The following is a 21,551-nucleotide window of genomic DNA, read 5'->3' as shown; positions in this document are numbered from 1 at the left end:
TTCTTTAGGGTAGATCCAGAATTGGCAGTCTCTGTAAAGAGTCAAATGATAAATATTTTAGGCCTTTAGGCCATAACTTTATTTGCAGAAACAGGTAGACGGCTCTAAACTTTGCCAAACTCTGGTGTAGTTTCTTATTTCCATCTTGTGTCATTTTCCTTCTGCCCAAAGGACTTCCTTTACTGTGTGTGTGTGCTCTCTTGAGCACACAAGTCTGCTGGTAAGGGCTTCTTATAGCTCTTGTGTGTTTGAAGAAATCTTTATCGCTCTGTTGTTTTTAAAAGATATCTAAAAGCTAACTGTAGAATTTTATATTGATAGGTTTTTTTCTTTTGCTACTTTAAGGCTATTACTGCACTCTTTTTTCTTGCATTTTGTTTCTTAGTAAGAAATCTACTATCATTTTTGTCTCTTTTTTTTATTTCCTGATTGCTTTTAGGATTTTATCACTGGTTTTGAACACTTTGGTTATAATGTGCCTTCACATAGTTTTCTTCATGTTTCTTATGCTTGGAATTTGCCTTTTAAATCTCTGTGTTTATAGTTTGCTTCAATCTGGAAATTTTTCTGCCATTAATTAGTCCAATATTTTTTTGACCTCTCTCTTCCTTTGAAGACTCCATTTACACACATACTAGATTACTTGAAGTTTTTCCAGAACTCATAATGTGCTTTTAATTTTTTGAATTCTGAAAATTTTCTTTCGTGTGTAATAGACTTGGAAAATCCAGGCTTTGGTTTTAAATTCAGAAGCCAGTGAACTAGATATTTGTGTGAAAGATTTCATCTTTCTATCTTCTGATGAAAAGCATTGCTTTCAAGATTACCTAGGCAGATAAGTAGATGCTATTTTTAAAGTATTTTCAAGGCTGGAGAACTTTTAGAACACAAAAATGCCAGAGGCTGTCTGGACATTAGTATGAGAGTTTTGCACTGGAGAATCATTAATTTGTTGTCTTTCTACAATTTAGGCAGTCACTGAAGAGAGTATTGCCTTTTTGCAGAAGAGAGTGGTAGAACTAGAGAATGAAAAGGGAGCCTTGCTCCTTAATTCTGTAGAGCTGGAGGAGCTGAAAGCTGAGAATGGTACGTATAAATGAAAACCATAATTCTCTGACCTCTTAACCAACAATTTTTATCACTGTATATGTATAACATGTAGATTCAATGATATTAAAGATCTTAGCACAGCTGATAGTTATTGAAGTTAGGATTAATACACATTAAACAATTTGAACACAATACCAGCGTTTACATAAGTATAACATTTTGCAGTATAGGCTTTAAATGCTGCAGGAGATCTGTATTATATTCATTTTGGAGTGGCCAAGGAATCGTCTCAGATGTATGGCTCGAATAGGACCTTAATAAGACAATGACTTTTTAAATAGGTAAAATAGAGAAAGAACTTTTCCAGTAACAAATTTGTGGGATGAGGTAACAGAGATCAGTATAAGTAAAGATTTAGAGGTAGAAACCATTTTGTTTTTTGCTCCTGCTATATACTGCTTAGAACCTTATCCTTTTTCTCTAGCCTGGCTATTTCTTGAACTCATCTTTCAGGCCTCAACTAGGGCATTAACTTTTTGGGAAGTTGGTCATAATCTCCCAAAGTTGGATTAATGCATTTTTGTGCTTCTAAAATTCATTTTCAAGGGCAGGGGTCATTTTTTTTTTTTTTTCCACCTTTTGCTTTACCCTTTACCAGAAACTAGAATAGTACCTGGCAAATGAGTGACTGCTGAATAAAGTTTTGTTGGATTGAACTAAATTTAGCGCTTTATTCTATTGAACTATGTGTGAACAGTTAGTAAGAATGAAGATATACTTCCTTCCTTTTGTTACCTGCTTCACAAGGACCTTATAGCTTTAGTAACTTGTAGTTAATAATGCTTCACTTATCTAATTTATCCTGGAGTAACTGACTACTGTGCTTTAAGAGTGAGAATGAATACCAAGTAAAGTTCGTACAATTTCCTAAAGTCTATACCAAACTTTCCAACTTAACCATTGTACAGTTCCACTTAGCTATAAACTAAGGTTTATAGGGATCATATACCTTTATTAGACTAGTCCTACCATTGCTGATAAAGAATACCACAAATTCAACTCATTATTCAACCCACTTCTCTGAGGCCTTATCCATGATGTTTATTTTGCAGTTTTGCAAGCAGTCTCTGTCACTTTCATGTGGCTCATTATGGTTTAGAGGTTACATGAGTTCTGTTCTCTTTGCTCTTTACTGCAGGGGTCACTGGCCCTAAGGTTTTCTGTATTAGTTTTCATGTCTGGTTACCCTTGTTTTATGAGTCATGTTCTATTAATAGTAAACTCACCTTTTGTGCTTCCATTTCTACCACTGTGCTCCTTCCTCAAATACTTGTGAAATGTCTGAACATATTATATACAGTCTTGAATTCATTTGTTTCATGAATGTTCATTTATTGATTCAGCAAATATCTGTGGTGCCTTTCCTATGTACTGGGGACTACTCTAGTTGCTGAGGAGACTGCTCCGAACATATTAGAAGACAAGACGCCATAAACATGTATATACATAAGAAAATTTCAGAGAGTGATAAATACTAGGATGAAAATAGAACAGGCTACTGCACATGTGTCTGGGGGAAGGAGAAAGTAGTGTCAGAGTGGTCAGGGTAGGCCTCTCTGATCACTGGTTACCTGAATGATGAAAAGGGGACAGCCACACAAAAGAGACTGAACAAATCTCATTCCAAGCAGGGAAGAGCAGTGTGTAAACACCCTGAGGTATGAATAAACTTGATATGTTTTCAGATAGAAACAAGCCCAGTGTTCTTGGAAGTAGAGTGAGCAAAAGGGGAGCAGTATACAGTTTGTAGAATAAGTGGGGTCAAATCATGTGGGTCATATTAAAACACTTGGATGTAGTGTAAAAAATAAGCTTTTTTGTTTTTAATAAGCTTTTTTGTTTGTTTTGTATACTTGTCTTAGCTTCTCAGAAAGAGTATAAACTTCTTGGGGGCTTACTAATACTCAATATTTTTATCTTCCAAGGTACTACTACCCTTTTTAGATATCCACATTGTAATAAGACATGGGGGCGAACTCAGAAGACTGAATTCTGATCCTAGCTGTATGAACTAGCTGTAGGACATGTCATTTCTTTGTTTCCTCATATGGTCATTGAAGAGATTGGATAGCTCCTTTCTATGCTAAAATTTGATGTCCTTATGAACATATGTGAAAAAATGTAGAAGACATTTTAAGTGCTATATTAATGCATGATATATAATATGAACACAGAAAAGCTATAGATGTTACATTTATTTCCCTAGAATTCCCAAATTATGCTGTAGAAATAGCTGCTTTTCATCATGTGCTCTGGCTTTTTTTTTTTTTCCCCTTTAAAGCCTTCCACTATTTATTATACTTCACTCAGGTTAATCATTAACACCCACTACCCTTCTATCTTATATCTCATCTTTTCATCTTCTTTTGCCACTTCTTTATTTTAATAAAATAAGTGTTTTATCTCCCCCAAACTAGTCTGTTCTTTGCTCTTGGTTATTTCATGCATCTCAAATAGCCTCACACACAATCATACCTCTGTTTTTTGTTTTTTTTTTTTTCAAACACTTCTACATTTACCTTCTAAGGCTATTTATTTTGTGACTTTCAGAAAAACTATCCTCTCAGATTACTCTCCTGGAGTCTCAGAAGAGAACTGGAGAGGTAGATAGAGAAGTCCATGAGGTAAGTGATGCATTCTTAAAATAATGAGAATATGAGCTTGATCAGGGAGGTGGTTTCAGGCCTAAGCTTTTGTACAGTTTTCTAATGTCGACAGAGAATTACATTACCTAGAAAGTGAGATTTAAGAGAGTTGTAATTGTTATTATTTCTCATTTACTCTCATTTGTTTATAAATATTTGGACATTTTATTTGTGCTGAACCAATGCAAGTACAGTAGCATTTATTTGGTATTTGATATTCTATTTTGCATGCTGGGTTGTCATTTATCTCAACTTCTTTGCCCATCTCAGAAAGTTTCTCAGTAAAGAAATTAGGTAAAAATCTCCAGTCTCTCCCCACCACCCCCTTCTCATTTGGCACAGTTTCACTTAGGATTATATTCAAAAGGTATCCTTAGAGAATGGTGCTTTTTATAACCTGAAAATCATTATAAGAAATGTGTGCTTGCTCAATATTCTGCTAATTTAAGATGATTGTTGGCTGTATTGTGTTTAATTGTCCTTCCATTTAGGAAGTCAGTGATGGGGAATTTCCTGGTGGTCCAGTGGTTAGGACTCCATGCTTTCACTGCCAAGGGCCTGGGTTTGATTCCTGATTAGAGAACTAAGATCACGCAAGCCATGTGGCATGGCCAGAAAAAAAATGAAAAAGAAGAAGTGAGTGATAGACTCATAAATGGCCTTGAGGAATAATGTAACTTCTTTACAATAGTGTCTGCTTACTTATTGCATTAGAGTTCTCTAGAGAAACAGAATTAATAGGAAGTGAAATATATATAAACAGGCTTTATTTTAAGGAATTGGCTCATGTAATTGTGGAGGCTGACAAATTCAAAATTGCAAGGTAGGCTAGCACACTGGAGACCCAGAGAAGTTGCAGTTTGAATCTGAAGGTAGTCTGCGGGCAGAATTTCTTCTTTTTGGAGGAGAGCCATCTTTTTTTGGTTATGGCCTTTAACCAATTAGGTGAAGCCCATCCACGTTATGGAGAGCAGCCAGCTTTACTCAGAGTCTGCTGGTTTAAATCTTAACTTTATCTAAAAATACCTCAACAGAAACATTTGGAGTAATGTTTGACCAATTATCTCAGTATTGTGGGCTAACCAATTTGAGGCATAAAGTTAACCTCCACATTTACATTCAATTATGTTTTCATATGATGTTCTGTTCACAAAATTGTGAAAAGTGGACTAAATTTTGAAAATAATTTTAACATTATATGGTTACTGACAAATTATGAGAGTTTAGTAGTGAAAAATGAATCTTGTTTAAGCCAAGGAGATGCTTAGTGTTTTAAGATGCTTAGCAATTAATGTCTAGTGAAAACAAATGGAAGAGCAGATAAGAAATATGGGAATCTATTAAGAAAAACAAAATATCCAGAAGGGAGAACAAACAGGAAACAGTGGAAAAGGAAGGGGAAAAAAGCTCCACAGAAATTGTAAAAGCAAGGGTGACTAAGATAATTGCTTGGGATAAGAGAGAGTGAATAGAAAGGGTCTATAGAAAATGTAAGCACAGTCTAAAGGGGAAGACTAATACCAGAAGGAAAAGTGAGAGTGGCTAGAAAGAGCAAAGTTATCCAGTTTCTGCTCTCTGATGTATAACATTGACTTTTAAAAAAAATCAAGCCAAAGTTAATTGAACTCTATAGATAGGATAGGGAGCAGCAGAGAATGAGACTAAGGGAAGGAAGAGAGTGAGTGAAATGGCATGACAGATAGTTAGTAAAGAGGAAATAAGAATACTTAGGATATGAGAGAGACCAGGAAAAGGAGTTAGTTGTATTTCCATCTTCTGGCAAAAGTGATGCCTTGACTATATTAGATTTTTCATGTATGTAGGAATGGATAAATAGTAATGTGACATGAGGAAATTATAAAGGAAATTTTCCTCTGCTAAAAGTGTGTCCAGTTTTGGTTTCTAGAAATGTGAGTATAAGTAATACAGAGAGTGAAGAATTTTAAACGGTTAAAAGTGCTAATGAAAAATGATGAGATAGTAACTTTCTGTAAAATAATATATAGTTCTGAAGTAATAATTTCTTTTCTTTTACTCAATGGCTGAATATGATACCAAGATAATAGGTAATATTCATTGAGGGCTTACTGTGTGCCAGCTTCTGCTAGTGAATGGCAGAGATGTGAATTCTGGCAGCTGGACTGCAGAGCTTGTGCTCTTGGCCACCACATTGTTTGACAATCCCCTAGTTTGTTTGTTTTTTTTCCCCTTCGTATCAAGTTGGAATTTTTTTGGGGGGGGTGGGGAGGGGCGGAGAAAAGCTGCTGTTGACAAAGATGGATATTTTATTATGTATATGGTTCCCAAACTCATTTAATAAAACACTATATTTACCATGAAATTCACTGGTTTTGTCCCAGGAAGACAATTATGGAAATAATTTATATGGATTGAGCAGTCTAATACAGTAAGCTTTGTAATAGTAACTTGGTTAATATTTTGTCACACGGGTCCATAATTTCTTCCCAAGCTCCAGCAGAACTCTTCTTTGATTATTTTATCCTGGTACTTTATCTTAATCAACTTGTCTGATAATCTGTTTGTCTGTTAATAGCTATCTTATCTAATACTTCCTATTCCAATAAATAGTTTAGGAAAAGGAATCCTGTGACTTCCTTCTTGGCATGAGATGAAACAAAAATTTATTTCTTGCTTCGCTTTTTATTTGTAAGTAGTTCTTAGGAGAAATAAGCAGTTTTAATCTGAAGAAAAAGTTTCCCAAGTGAGGAATATTTAGAAAATGAGTCCCAGGTTTCCTTAGGTCTTATGAATATGACTTGACTTCAGTGCGGGATTGACAGGATGCCCTCAGAGGTCCAAGTTGGGAAATAAAAACTGATTTTAAAAGTATTTAGCAGTTTTGTGGTAGGAAAGTTTGGATGGAAAGTTTTCGGTTTTGTAAAATGCACAAAATACCAGTTTTTAGTTAGGCTCTTTCCTATAAAACATTTGATTGAGGTGCTTTCTTTCAACAGGTGAGCATGGTTGATATTACCAGGCTCAACAAGAGCAGTTTTTCTGCTGAGGAAAGTGGACAAGATGCCCTGGAGAACACATTTACTCAGAAGCATAAAGAACTATCTGTTTTATTGCTGGAAATGAAAGAAGCTCAAGAGGAGATTGCATTTCTTAAGCTGCAGCTTCAAGGCAAAAGGGCAGAAGGTGACCCTGAGTTCCTTGATCAGAAAGAAATGAAACAGATAGAGAGTGAAGGAATACCTCCAGTTAAAATGACAGTGTTGCTTGAAGATACAGGGCAGCATTTTCCACCGACACCAGATAAAGAGAGCAGTCTCACAACAACTGAGAAAGAAGAGCAGATGAGCCCCGAACACCAGCATAGACCATCTGAGGAAATATCTTTAACTTACACCGGAGTGGAATTAAAATCAGCCGAGCAGGACAATGATGAAAAACCCTCTTCTGCTGCCCCAGGTATTTGTCAGTGTCACCAGGATGAATTGGAAAGACTAAAAGGTCAAGTTTTGGAGCTTGAGGTAAACCTTCATAAAGCAGAAGAAATCTATGAGAAAAATTTAGATGAGAAAGCGAAGGAAATAAGCATGCTAACCCAGCTGATTGAAGAGTTTAAGAAAAATGCTGAAAACACCAACAATGCCTTTACTGCTTTGTCTGAAGAAAGAGACCAGCTTCTTGCTCAGGTGAAGGAACTTTGTGTGGTAACGGAACTGAGGGCTCAGGTACAGCAACTAGAAGTGAGCCTTGCAGAAGCAGAAAGGCAAAGAAGACTTGATTATGAAAGTCAGACTGCTCATCACGACTTGCTCACTGAACAGATCCACAGCCTCACCATAGAAGCCAAATCTAAAGATGTGAAGATTGAAGTTTTACAGAATGAACTAGATGGTGTGCAGGTTCAGTTTTCTGAGCAGAGTACTTTGATCAAAAGCCTGCAGAGCCAGCTGCAGAAGAAGGAGAGTGAAGTGCTTGAGGGGGCAGAACGTGAGAGGGAGGTCTCAAATAAGGTGGAAGAACTTTCACAGGCTCTTTCACAGAAGGAACTTGAAATAGCAAAAATGGATCAACTCTTACTAGAAAAAAAGAAAGATGTGGAAATACTCCAACAGACCATTGAGGAGAAGGATCAGCAAGTGACAGAACTCAGCTTTAGTATGACAGAGAAAATGGTTCAGCTTAATGAAGAGAAATTTTCTCTTGGGGTTGAAATAAAGACCCTTAAAGAACAGCTGAATTTATTATCCAGAGCTGAAGAGACCAAAAAAGAGCAGATGGAAGAAGATAAAGAAATTGTTTCTAGCATTAAACAAAATTATGATGAGTTGAGCCCAGCAGGACTAATAAGTAAAGAAGAACTTCAACGTGAATTAGACCTTGTAAAGAAAGAAAGTGAGCAGAGAAAGAGAAAGCTCCAGGCTGCTCTTATTAATAGAAAGGAACTTCTACAGAAAGTCAGTAGATTAGAAGAGGAATTGGCCAAAGTGAAAGATGAACCCAGCAAAGAGATCCTACTCCATGAGAGTGAGAGGAGGGAAGTGGAGGAAGATAAAGAAAGCAAAGAAGACTTAGAAAAACGTGTGACTTCTAAGTGCCAAGAAATAGAAATGTCTTTAAAACAGATAATATCTGAGAAGGAAATGGAACTAGAGCACATTAGGAAGGATTTGGAAGAAAAGGCAGCAATAGAAGAACAGTTACAGGCTGTGGTCAAACAGATGAATCAGAATTTGCAGGAGAAGACAAACCAGATAGATCTGCTCCAAGCAGAAGTCGTTGAAAACCAAGCAATTATCCAAAAGTTAACCACAGGTAACAAGGATGCAGGTGACGGAGACTCAGCAGCACCTGTAAAAGAAGCAGTGGCCATCAGTCTGCTTGGTGCCGGCAGTGGAGAACACTGGAAACCAGAACTGGAAGAAAAAATAGTCGACCTTGAAAAAGAAAAGGAGCAACTTCAAAAGAAGCTACAGGAAGTATTAACCTCTCGAAAGGTGATTCTAAAAAAGGCACAGGAGAAAGAAAGACATCTTAGGGAGGAGCTAAAGCAACAGAAGGATGACTATAATCGCTTGCAAGAACAGTTTGATGAGCAAAGCAAGGAAAATGAGAACATTGGGGACCAACTAAAACAACTGCAGATTCAAGTACAGGAATCTATGGACAGAAAACTCCCAGGCAGTGGCCAGCAGGAACCAGGTGCTGCCACTCAAGGTTTAGAAGAACCTTTATTCAAAGCCACCAAACAGCAGCCTGTTCAATCTGTTTCAGAGTCTGACTTGCACCCAGACTGGCCTTCTCATCTTGGAGATACAAATGCTCTGCAGGGCAATACTGCTATTGCCCAGATTAAGACCCAGCTGAAAGAAATAGAGGCTGAGAAAGAAGAGTTAGAGTTAAAGGTTAACTCTACAATAAATGAGCTGACTAAAAAATCAGAAGAAGTATTTCAGTTACAAGAGCAGATAAATAAACAGGATTTAGAAATCCAAAGTCTGAAGGCAGAGTCCTGTGAAGCTGAAGCCCACGCAGAAACCCTGAGGCAAAAACTGGAAAGCAGTCAACTAGAGATCGCTGGATTAGAGCAGTTAAGAGAATTGAAGCCTGAACTAGATGAACTGCAAAAACTCATAAGCAAAAAGGAAGAAGAAGTTAGATACCTTTCTGGACTGCTTAGTGAAAAGGAAACAGCCCTTACTAAAGTACAAACGGAGGTAACAGAACAAGAGGATTTAGTAAAGGCACTGCGTACACAGCTGGAAATGCAAGCCAAAGAACATGATGAGAAGATAAAGCAGTTCCAGGTGGAGCTTTGCGAACTGAAGCAGAAACCAGAAGAGACTGGAGAAGAAAGTAAAGCAAAACAGCAAATACAGAGGAAACTGCAAGCTGCCCTCATTTCCCGAAAGGAAGCACTGAAAGAAAACAAAGGTCTCCAGGAGGAGTTGTCTTTGGCCAGAGACACCATTGAGCATCTCACTAAGTCTCTGGCAGATGTGGAAAACCAAGTTTCTGCTCAAAATAGAGAAAAAGATGTATTCTTAGGAAAGTTAGCTCTTCTTCAGGAAGAAAGAGACAAACTCATTGCAGAAGTGGACAGATCTTTAATGGAAAATCAAAGTCTCAGTGGTTCTTGTGAAAGTCTGAAATTAGCACTGGAGGGTCTTACTGAAGACAAGCAAAACTTAATGAAGGAAATTGAATCTTTGAAATGTTCCAAGATTGCAGAAAGCACTGAGTGGCAAGAGAAACACCAAGAGTTGCAAAAGGAATATGAAATTCTTCTGCAGTCCTATGAGAATGTTAGTAATGAGGCAGAAAGAATTCAGCATGTCGTAGAAACTGTGAGGCAGGAGAAACAGGAACTTTATGGCAAGTTAAGAAGCACAGAAGCAAACAAGAAAGAAACAGAAAAGCAGTTGCAGGAAGCTGAACAGGAAATGGAGGAGATGAAAGAAAAGATGAGAAAGTTTGCTAAATCTAAACAGCAGAAAATCCTAGAGTTGGAAGAAGAGAATGAGCAGCTTAGGGCAGAGGTACATCCTGCAGGAGATGCATCTAAAGACAGTATGGAGGCACTTCTTTCTTCCAATTCCAACATGAAGGAGGAGCTGGAAAGGGTCAAAACAGAATATAAAACTCTTTCTGAGGAGTTTGAAGCCTTAAAGGCAGAGAAGGACTCTTTAAGTGAAGAGGTTCAACATTTAAAGCATCAGATAGAAGATAATGTGTCCAAACAAGCGAGCCTGGAGCCCACTGAGAAGCATGACAACCAGATGGCTGTCACTGAAGAGGCGACCCCGTCTGCTCCAGGTGAGGCTGATGAGCAAGACTCCCCAGGTATGAACACAAGGCCTGAAAATTTAGAATCCATTCTATCAGAGAACAGTGCCAAGCCTGACATATGTGAGAATGTCAGCTTACATGATGAAATTAATAACTACCTTCAGCAGATTGATCAGCTCAAAGAAAGAATCACTGAATTAGAGAAAGGCAGGCAGAAAGACAAGGACTTTAGCCAGAATTTAGAAAACGAGAGAGATACTTTATTGAGTCAAATAGCGGCAAAGGATGGTGAACTAAAAATGCTTCAGGAAGAAGTAACCAAAATAAACCTATTAAATCAGCAAACCCAAGAAGAACTTGCCAGAGTTACCAAGTTAAAGGAGACAGCAGAAGAAGAGAAAGATGATTTGGAAGAGAGGCTTATGAATCAATTAGCAGAACTTAATGGAAGCATTGGGAATTATTATCAGGATGTTACAGATGCCCAGATCAAAAACGAGCTACTAGAATCCGAAATGCAGAACCTTAAAAAGTGTGTGAGTGAATTGGAAGAAGAAAAGCAACAGTTAGTCAAGGAGAAAACTAAGGTGGAATCAGAAATACGAAAGGAATATATGGAGAAAATCCAAGGCGCTCAGAAAGGACCTGGCAATAAAAGCCATGCGAAGGAACTTCAGGAGCTGCTAAAAGAAAAACAGCAAGAAGTAAAGCAGCTGCAGACGGATTGTATTAGGTACCAAGAGAAAATCAGTGCTCTGGAGAGAACTGTTAAGGCTCTAGAATTTGTTCAGACTGAGTCCCAAAAAGATTTGGAAATAACCAAAGAAAATCTGGCTCAAGCCAATGAACACCGCAAGAAGGCAGAATCGGAATTAGCTAGCTTCAAAGTACTGCTGGATGACATTCAAAGTGAAGCAGCAAGGGTCCTAGCAGACAATCTCAAGTTGAAAAAGGAGCTTCAGTCAAATAAAGAATCCATTAAAAGCCAAATGAAACAAAAGGATGAAGATCTTGAGCGAAGACTGGAGCAAGTAGAGGAGAAACACCTGAAAGAGAAGAAGAATATGCAAGAGAAACTGGACGCTTTGCGTAGAGAAAAAGTCCACTTGGAAGAGACATTTGGAGAGGTTCAGGTCACTTTGAACAAGAAAGACAAGGAAGTTAAGCAACTTCAGGAAAACCTGGATAGTACTGTGGCCCAGCTGGCAGCTTTCACTAAGAGCATGTCTTCCCTCCAGGATGATCGGGACAGGGTGATAGATGAAGCCAAAAAGTGGGAGAGGAAGTTCAGTGATGCTATTCAGACCAAAGAAGAAGAAATTAGACTTAAAGAGGAGAATTGCAGCATTCTAAAGGATCAGCTTAGGCAGATGTCCATCCATATGGAGGAACTGAAGATCAACATTTCCAGGTAAATGAATAATAACTCTTTTAGCTCTTCCAAAGGAAATTGAAGGGAAAGGAAGTCATAAACTATTTCCATTTCCTTTGATATTATGGGACTAATTTTGGTCTAAATTTCCCCCCAGAAAATGTATTCCCTCCCACTTCCATCTCACTGTCTCTGTTTTTTGCAAATGACTTTCTGCTACAACTTGTCTTGGCATGAAAAATTCACATTTACTTCTCTACCCATTTTTCTGTTGAGAGATCTTAGACTTTTTCCTTTCTTTTCATTTTCATTTCTACTGTCCTTGCCCATCTCTGAATTTTTACCATAGTATAAATTTCTATACTCTCAAATTACTGCCTTAGCCTCTGAAATTATCTCCTCTTTTCTCTTCCCCATATTCCACATCAATTTATATTGCATATGCCTGCTGGAGTTATTTTCCTCAAACTCCAGTTTTATATCACTTTAGTTCAGGAACTAACAGCATCCCCACACTATACTCTTTCATTTTTAGTAGAATCCCTCTGCTCAGAGACAGGTTTCCTCATTTGCCTCTCATACCAAGGTTATTTCATTCAGGGGCCAGACAACAGCTTATCTAGAACCAAGTACAAAATTGGGGGCACTCTTCAGAGTATCCAAACTCATGTCACTAAATTAACAACAGACTTTGGAGTTTATTTTTATATAAATTCTTAGTTGCAATATACCTTTAATACAGAACATTCATAGAACTGATACCTCTTTATTAAAAACACCTTCAATTATGAATGTTTATTCATTTATAGATCTGAGTACCTAGCTGTTGTGTTTCTTAGGCATCAAGTACTTTTCCATTGAAATCTGTAATTAATGACCTTCTTTTTTTCTAGGCTTGAGCATGACAAACAGATGTGGGAGTCCAAAGCTCAGACAGAGGTCCAGATTCAGCAGAAGGTCTGTGATACTCTGCAAGGAGAAAACAAAGAACTTTTGTCCCAGCTCGAAGAGACTCAGAATCTATACCATAATTCTCAGGATGCTTTAGCTAAGTTGGAATCAGAACTGAAGATTCTCAGAGACCAGTCAACTGATTTAAGTAATTCTCTAGAAAAATTTAAGGAAAATAAAGAAAATTTGGAAGGGATCATAAAGCAGAAAGAGGCTGATATCCAGAATTGTAAGTTCAGTTATGAGCAGCTGGAGACTGATCTTCAGGCCTCCAGGCAACTGACCAATAGGCTGCATGAAGAAATAAACATGAAGGAGCAGAAGATTATAAGCCTGCTTTCTGCCAAGGAACAGGCAGTCCAAGTGGCCATGGCTGAACTGCATCGGCAGCATGATAAAGAAATTAAAGAACTGGAAAATCTGCTGTCCCAGGAGGAAGAGGAGAACACTGTCTTAGAAGAGGAGAACAAAAAAGCTGTTGACAGAACCAATCAGCTTATGGAAGCACTGAAAAACATAAAAAAGGAGAACATGCAGCAGAAGGCTCAGTTGAATTCCTTCGTTAAATCCATGTCTTCCCTCCAGGATGACCGAGACCGCATAGTCAGTGACTACCAACAGCTGGAAGAACGACATCTCTCTGTGATCTTGGAAAAAGACCAACTCATTCAAGATGCTGCCACTGAGAATAATAAGCTGAAGGAAGAAATCCGATGCTTGAGAAGTCATATGGATGACCTTAATTCTGAGAATGCCAAGCTCAATGCAGAGCTGATCCAGTATAGAGAAGACCTGAACCAAGTGTTATCAAAGAAAGACTGTCAGCAAAAGCAGCTCCTTGAAGCTCAGCTTCAGCAGGTCAAGGAGGTGAAAGGTGAATATGCTAAATTAGAAGCAAAGCTCAGGGAGTCTGAGGAAGCAAGGGAGGAGCTGCAGAGGTCCTCTCTTGCCCTCCAGGAGGAGAAACAAGATTTAGCTAAAGAGACTGAGAGCTTGAAAGTCCTTCTATCGCAATTAAAGAAACAGTTGACAGCCTTGCAAGAAGAAGGTACTCTAGGAATATTTCAGGCCCAATTAAAAGCCAAAGAAGAAGAGGTACAGAAGTTAAGTACTGTCTTTTCTTCCTCTCAGAAGAGAGTTATGGAACTAGAAGAGGAATTGGTTAATGTTCAGAAGGAAGCTGCCAAGAAGGTAGGTGAAATTGAAGACAAACTGAAGAAAGAATTAAAGCATCTTCATCACGATGCAGGGATAATGCGCAATGAAACTGAGACAGCAGAAGAGAGGGTGGCGGAGCTAGCAAGAGATCTGGTGGAGATGGAACAGAAGTTACTCATGGTCACCAAAGAAAATAAAGATCTCACAGCACAAATCCAGTCTTTTGGAAGGTCAATGAGTTCCCTACAAAACAGTAGAGATCAGGCGCATGAGGAACTTGAGGAACTGAAAAGGAAATATGAGGCCAGTCTGAAGGAGTTGGCACAGCTGAGAGAACAGGGCCTCTTAAGCAGGGAGAGAGATGTTCTTGTTTCTAAAGCTGCATTTCCAGTGATTAACACTGAGGATAACAGCTTGCCCCACTTTGAGAAACTTAACCAGCAGCTTCTGTCCAAAGATGAGCAACTGCTTCACTTGTCCTCACAACTGGAAGATTCTTACAACCAAGTGCAGTCCTTTTCCAAGGCTATGGCCAGCCTGCAGAATGAGAGAGATCGCCTATTGAGTGAACTGGAGAAATTACGCAAGTCAGAGGACGGGAGGCAGAGGTCCGCAGCCCCACCTGCAACCAGCCCTGCTGAAGTACAGAGTTTAAAAAAAGCTATGTCATCACTCCAAAATGACCGCGACCGACTAGTGAGTGTTTAGTTTTCTCTTTCCGGTCTTCTTCTGAGAGTTTTTGAAACTTTCTTTAAATTGATTTTCATTTTTACAGAAAATGGTAAAAATTTTTATTCATTTTAACTTGGTATCCTGGGATGATCTCATACGCCTCACAAATTGTTTTTGGTCTTAGAGAAACATTTAAATTACTTTAAATCTTCCATTGCTATTTTTTAAAAATTACAGATTTCCTTTGCACAGAACTCAACATGGATCACAAAAGGACTAAGAGATAGAGAGCTATTTTATATATTTTATACACACGCACACACACAGATGTTTCTGGAATTTGTCATAGTTTAATTGAATGAAAGTATTGGGATCACTTAAGTGCCTTTTCACACTGGTAGTTTAGTAAAGTCTGGTAGAATTAAGGGTAAAGAGGAGTCAGCTTATTTTGTACTTATCTAAACACAACCCTAATTTGTCAAAAAAAAAAAAGTTAAATGTAAAAGGGATTAATTTAAATAATTTTACATGACTATTTAGTAAAAGCTTTATTTGCACCAATGCATGAAAGTGAAAAGTGAAAGTGAATTTGTTCAGCTGTGTCCGACTCTTCGCGACCCCATGCATTGGAGAAGGAAATGGCAACCCACTCCAGTGTTCTTGCCTGGAGAATCCCAGGGATGGGGGAGCCTGATGGGCTGCCGTCTATGGGGCTGCACAGAGTCAGACACGACTCAAGTGACTTAGCAGCAGTAGCAGTAGCAGTTAGGCTTTATGATTCAGTCACGGCAGATGTAAAAGCCTCAGTCTAAAAGTTCCTATAATCTCCCTACACACCAATTTCACAAAATAGAGAAAACAGTGTTTCAGTAACAACCACACTGATAGAGAATATCCACCACAATTGTTGATTATCTACCATATGATTAACTGCCTTTCTGCTAAAAACCATGTGTAATACAAACAAGTATAAGATATGACATTTACCAGGAGTTTGAAATTTAAATGGTGCAATAAAAAAATACAAAGGTATAGAAATTTTACACACACAAACACACACACCCATATATATAAAGACAACATGGGACAAAGGAAAAGAGAAGCACGAGGAAAGTACAGACAGAAGGTAATAGACAATCAAGTGATCTGGAAATGTGACCAGAGGATCTAAGCTCTGGAGCAACCTTTAAAGAGTAGAAATATTTGCCCAAAAAAGGAAAATGGAAAGGACATTTTTGTTCAGAGGATGGTAATGTGGGTAAGTAGACCAGTTTGTGGGTGAGCAGATCAGATGGCTGACATTAAGAGAAAGAGTAGGGAAGCAATAAAAGGGGACACTGGAAAGACAGGCAGATACAAACCATGGGGTCTTAAAACCAGACCAAGAGGTTTGAATCCTAAGCATATTTTAGAGATAGAATACTTTTTAAAGTTTACTGAACAATGCAGTAATAAGAGAGTAGTTTCAGAAAAATGTATTCAGCAATGGAGGGGTAACAACTGGGAGCACCAACATTATAACCATTTAAGGGTAAAGTGTTAAAAATTTATCCTAAGGTGGTGATGATGGAAAGGAAAAAAGAAATATTTGAGGCACACTATGAATAAAGAAATGATAGACCCTAGATAGGCTCAATGCAGGAATACAGCCAATATTTTGTAACAACTGTAAATCAAAAGTAACCTTTAAGAATTGTACAAAAATTTTAAAAAAGAAATGATAGACTTTGATGATTAAATGAAATAAAATCATAGACAGTTATGAGCCTTAGGAAACAGATGAACATTACTATGATTTATATGGAAATTAAAAAATGCTGGCTTTATAGCACAGGTAACTATAGTCAGTATCTTGTAATAACCTATAATGAAAAATAATTTCAAAAAAAAATATATGTATATGTATAACTAAATCACCTTGCTGTGTGCCTAAAACATTGTAAGTCAACTGTACTTCAATAAATATATATATTAAGAAAAAAATCAAGTAAATAAAAAGTAAATAAAAAATGCTTTGACTTGTAAATACCCAGCAGACAAAAAGGTATTAATAGAACAGGAGTTAAGAGACAGAAAGTTTAGTCCCTAGTATTTACAATAGCTAAAAATAGTAAAGCAACTCATTGAATAAAACATAGTTAATTCAGAATCTATCCTAACAGCTTTCAGGAAAAAGATTTTGACCTAGAAGATAATTAACACCTGGATAAGTCAGCAGTCCCCAACCTTTTTGGCACCAGGGACTAGTTTCATGGAAGACAGTTTTCTGCGACCGGGGGAGGGTGGAATGGGGATAGTTTGGGGATGATTTAAGCACGTTACATTCATCGTGCACTTTATTTCTAGTCTCATGCCACTGCTACCTTTAAATCATACTTTAAATCATTTTCAGACTGAAGTGCACATACAAACGAAAAGGCACCTCTAAAGATTTGCACTCCATCCTTTAGGCAGGAACTGCCCAAGTGCTTCCTTTGATTATGGGTGATGAAAACTCCAAAATGTTTCCAGGGTTGTCAGTTACGCCCTAGTAGAATCCCCTGGGTTATTAACTCCTTGCCACTTAGACCCTCAGACTTTATTTGGGAAACTTCCCTTTAACTATGGAAAGAAGAGGACCAAAGTAACCTGAGCTCCTTTCAGACTGAGCTCCTCCCTTAGGTGGTCCTGAGAGAAAGGAAGCCTAGTCTAGGCAGAGGTGATAATTTGCTGGCCTGGGCTGAATATTTAAACTGACAGTGATTGAAATGTTATCATACATGCAGCCAGTGGCTGAGAGACTAGAAATTTCAATGCTCATGAGACAGAGTGAGAACAAGATGCATGGAAAAGAAGAGTCGATGGAGTTAATAATACATTCAGTAAGTATACAGAAGGGCCTCAGCAGACTGGCAGGGCCTATATGCAATATCACTGAGTCAGACTGTCAGGCCTTCAAGTGATTTATAACCCTGCTTAGGCATCCCGCTCTAGTACTCTTGCCTGGAAAATCCCATGGATGGAGGAGCCTGGTAGGCTGCAGTCCATGGGTCGTGTATGTGCACTTCAGTCTGAAAATGATTTAAAGTATGATTTAAAGGTAGCGTTTAAATGATTTAAAGGTAGCATTTAAAGATATGAGGGGCTTCCCATCTGGGTCAGTGGTAAAGAATCCACCTGCCAATTCAAGAGAAGCAGGGGATGTGAGGGCCTTCCCCAATGGCTCAGCGGGTCAAGAATCTGCCTGCAATGCAGGAGACATGGGTTTGATCCCTGGGTTGGGAAGATCTTCTGGAGAAGAAAAAACCCACTCCAGTGTTCAGGTTGCAATATGGAGTTGCAAAGAGTCTGACACAATTGGGCACAAGCACCTCCCGACCTATGTATTACTTTTATTTTCCTTGTCACCTTTGTTTTTCCTGGAATGAATAACTGTGTTTTTGTTGTTACTGAGTTTTCTTGGTACTTATCAATGTAATTTAACCCCAGATTTACTGTCATTTATCCACATTTTTCAAGATGTTTATTTTCCTGTATGTTTTGTCTTCAGAAAGAAAATTCTCTTGAACTCTCTTTTTTGCTCTTATATGAATCAATTGCCCTATATTATTCCTAGGACATAATTTTCTTTCTAGAATATCTCCCTCCTGTTCTTTCCTGTGTTAGATCTCCTGTTTCTTATATTCTGTGTTTTCCTCATCTTGGTTTTGTGCCATCATTTTGTTGGAATATATCAGTAACTCTCCAAGAAAAGATACAGGGGAGGTAAATGTCTAATCATTTCCAATGGTTTGGTGGAGCTAGGCTGAAAATGATTTCTCTTCAAAACTGTGAAGACATTGTTCTATTCCCTTTTAGCTTACACTGTGGTTCAGGAGTCCAAAGATTCTTATCCTTCATCCTTTTTATGGGATCTAGTTCTCTCTCTGTTTATCTAGTTCTCTCTTTATCTTTCTCTCCCTCCCTCATGTCCCTCTCTCTCTCTCTGGAAATACAGTTGGACCTTGAACAACATGGCTTTAAAATGCATGGATTCACTTATACATGGGTTTTCTTCAGTAATAAATACTACAGTACTCTAGGATCAGCAGTTGATTGACTCTGTGGATGTGGAACAGCAGATATAGAAGAACTGCATATACGAGGGGCTGACAATAAAGTACACACGGATTTTCAACTCACTCTTGTGTTGTTCAGTGGTCAACTGTATATAGAATCTTTCAGTCCAGTATGTTCTGATGTTTCACAATAATGTGTTTTGGCGTGAGTCTATTTTTATTCATCATTCTGTCTAGTCCTTTGAATCTAAGAATTCATGTTCATCAATTTTGAGAAATTGCTTTGAATTCTGTTTTACTACTTTCTCTACCGCCTTTTTTTCCCTGTGAAAATCCTGTTATTTAGATGTAGGGCCTTCTGGGTTGGTTATATAATTTTCTTACCTTTTCTATTCTTTTGTTTTATTTTGGGAAGATTTTTCTCACCTCTGTCTTATGAATCCTGTATTGAAGTTTTCATGTTTGTTATCATGTTTCTGATTTCTAAGGTTTTTTTTTTTTTTTTTTTTTTGGTCTCATGCATAGATGTTCTTAATTTATCTCTCCAAGTAGATTAGGGGCAGTTTTGTTCTTTGAAATTTTCTCTTGAGTTTTTCTTTATAGTTTTAAAATTTCTGCTGTAATGCTTCTGATTTCCAGTATTCTCTTAAATCTTTGAGTACATGACATGCTTTCCTCTGTTAATCTCTTCTGAATTACTTTTCTTTCAGTTTCTTTTTATCCCTGCCTAATGTTTGCTGTTCTTCAGGGAAGGGTTAATCAGTGGTTTATTCTTCATGTTCAAAGGTGGAGTCTAAAAAATGCTTGTGGGTGGGACTTCCCAACTGTGAGTTTCAGCTCATGGTTATCTTGCTGAGCTTTTTGAGGGCAATCCCCATGTTGATATCTTTAGTTCCTCTTGGGTTAGTCAGGTTTTCCAAAGAAGACCTCTCCATTTCCTGCATGGATGGTAAAGGCCTCTGTGCCAGAACTCTTCAAGCTGAGTATGGGAAAGTCTTCTAATATTCAGAAAGCATACATTCATTTGATCACTCTGGTGCTGGAGCAGTACCTTTACCTTCAACTGTTCCGTAGTTCAGAGACACTCCTTCAACCTTCTCTAAAGGATAAAATTCTAGTTGTCTGTCAGAGTAACAAAAAGTGTGAAATTGGGAGTGTTTTTAGGATGTTGTTGTTCTTAAGCATCTTTCATCTGATCCTGCTTATTTCAGCTATCACCTCGCTACTCCCATCACCATCTTTTCTAAAAAGTACCTGGTGCTCTTAATTCCTAAGCCTTTTCAAGAGTCTGCCAAGTAAGTTCTGTTGGTTCTTGACTTTCCCTACTCCCATCTTAAGACTTGCCATTCCCAGATCTGTTAAGTCAGTTACCATTTATACATCTACTTTTTAGCTTCCAAAATTATTTTCATTTTGCTACTGACTCCTCTCTTGTTGTTCTTGTTCATGTGTTTTATGCTTATAAAATATCTTTATTGTAGCTTTAGTGATATTTCCAGATGGGTGAAAGAGATACGTGTTTAGGGCCCCCCTCTTTGCCCTGACATCCTCACATTATTTCTTACTGCCAAGCTTTTAGTGAACATTGAGGGTAAAGAGTTAGAATATACATCTGCAATGCAATAGATAGGCAGGTTTGTTAATTAAAGGCAAGTTCATCACCATCATCAACACCGCCACTGACTTTTATATGTTAATTTTCTTGTCAAATTCTCATAATCTTTATAAGAGGTACTGTAATTATCTTTATTTTATAGGTGAAGGAAATTAAGGCTTGAAGAGTATGTGAAACATGCCCACTATGTGGGCAGGATAGCTGACTCCAAAGTGGGCAGGATAGCTGACTCCAAATTCTAACTGTTCTTAAGCACTGGGCCTGGGCATCACTGCCTTCTTTATAATCAACATCAGCTATGGTAGAATTAAGGTTGATATTCATGAACCAGTGTTTAGAAGCCTAGCCAGGGCACATGGTTAAATAGAAAGCCAGTCTATCTTTATACTTCTTATCTTAGGGAGTTACCACCCCCAAGCAGCTGTAAGTCCATTGTCTATCCCATCTCTAGAGTTTTAAATCTAGAATCAGCTTAGGACCTCAGGGCCAGGGGACTGGGAAGTTGCAGTAGTTGTTGGGCTTTACTGCCTTCATGGCCACTCCATGGGGAGATTCCCACCAGCCTGGCTGCATGTATTTCACTACATTAGGGATTCATGCTGCAATTATGTCAGTGGATTGTTAGGTATTAGTAGTCTATTGTGATGTTGACTGACTTAACAGGGAGCTAGCTAAATTCATGAAATGTGATAAATCACCCTTTCACTTTCCTTTTGGTTAAAGCTGAAGGAGTTGAAGAATCTGCAGCAGCAATATTTACAGATTAACCAAGAAATCACTGAGTTACGTCCACTGAAGGCTCAACTTCAGGAATATCAAGACAAGACAAAAACATTTCAGATTATGCAAGAAGAGCTAAAACAGGAAAACCTCTCCTGGCAGCATGAGCTGCATCAGCTCAGGTATAGTAATCTCTGCTTTTTAACCCTTTCTGTTGTTGTTCATTGTCGTTCAGTTGGGAAGTCATATCTGACTCTTTGTGACCCCGTGGACTGTAGCATGCCAGGCTTCTCTGTCCACTATCTCCCAGACTTTGCTCAAACTCATATCCATTGAGTTGGTAATGCCATCTAAGTATCTCATCTTTCGCTGCCCTCTTCTCCTGCCCTTAGTCTTTCCCAGCATTAGGATCTTTTCCAATGAGTTGGCTCTTCACATCAGGTGGCCAAATTACTGGAGCTTCAGCTTCAGCATCAGGCCTTCCAATGAATACTCAGGACTGATTTCCT

General features: G+C 38.2%; 1 protein-coding gene across 11 annotated transcripts in view; it reads left to right on the top strand.

Annotated features, from left to right (window-relative positions):
- Nucleotides 1-21,551, top strand: part of GOLGB1 (golgin B1) — a 75,716-nt gene that overhangs the window by 35,322 nt on the left and 18,843 nt on the right. For 9 of the 11 annotated variants that reach the window (XM_055568346.1, XM_055568345.1, XM_055568348.1 and 6 more), the window contains 5 exons: nt 972-1,086; nt 3,661-3,734; nt 6,731-11,928; nt 12,783-14,694; nt 21,046-21,224. In XM_055568346.1, the coding sequence (XP_055424321.1) occupies nt 972-1,086; nt 3,661-3,734; nt 6,731-11,928; nt 12,783-14,694; nt 21,046-21,224 (7,478 nt within the window). Of the gene's footprint in view, nt 1-971; nt 1,087-3,660; nt 3,735-4,340; nt 4,392-5,179; nt 5,666-6,730; nt 11,929-12,782; nt 14,695-21,045; nt 21,225-21,551 lie in introns of those variants that run through there. The other 2 variants (XM_055568353.1, XM_055568354.1) reach the window with 2 other exon arrangements.

The sequence above is a fragment of the Bubalus kerabau genome, chromosome 2, assembly GCF_029407905.1.
Source record: "Bubalus kerabau isolate K-KA32 ecotype Philippines breed swamp buffalo chromosome 2, PCC_UOA_SB_1v2, whole genome shotgun sequence".
Taxonomy (NCBI): domain Eukaryota; kingdom Metazoa; phylum Chordata; class Mammalia; order Artiodactyla; family Bovidae; genus Bubalus; species Bubalus kerabau.
This window is presented reverse-complemented; position numbering and strand designations above follow the sequence as displayed.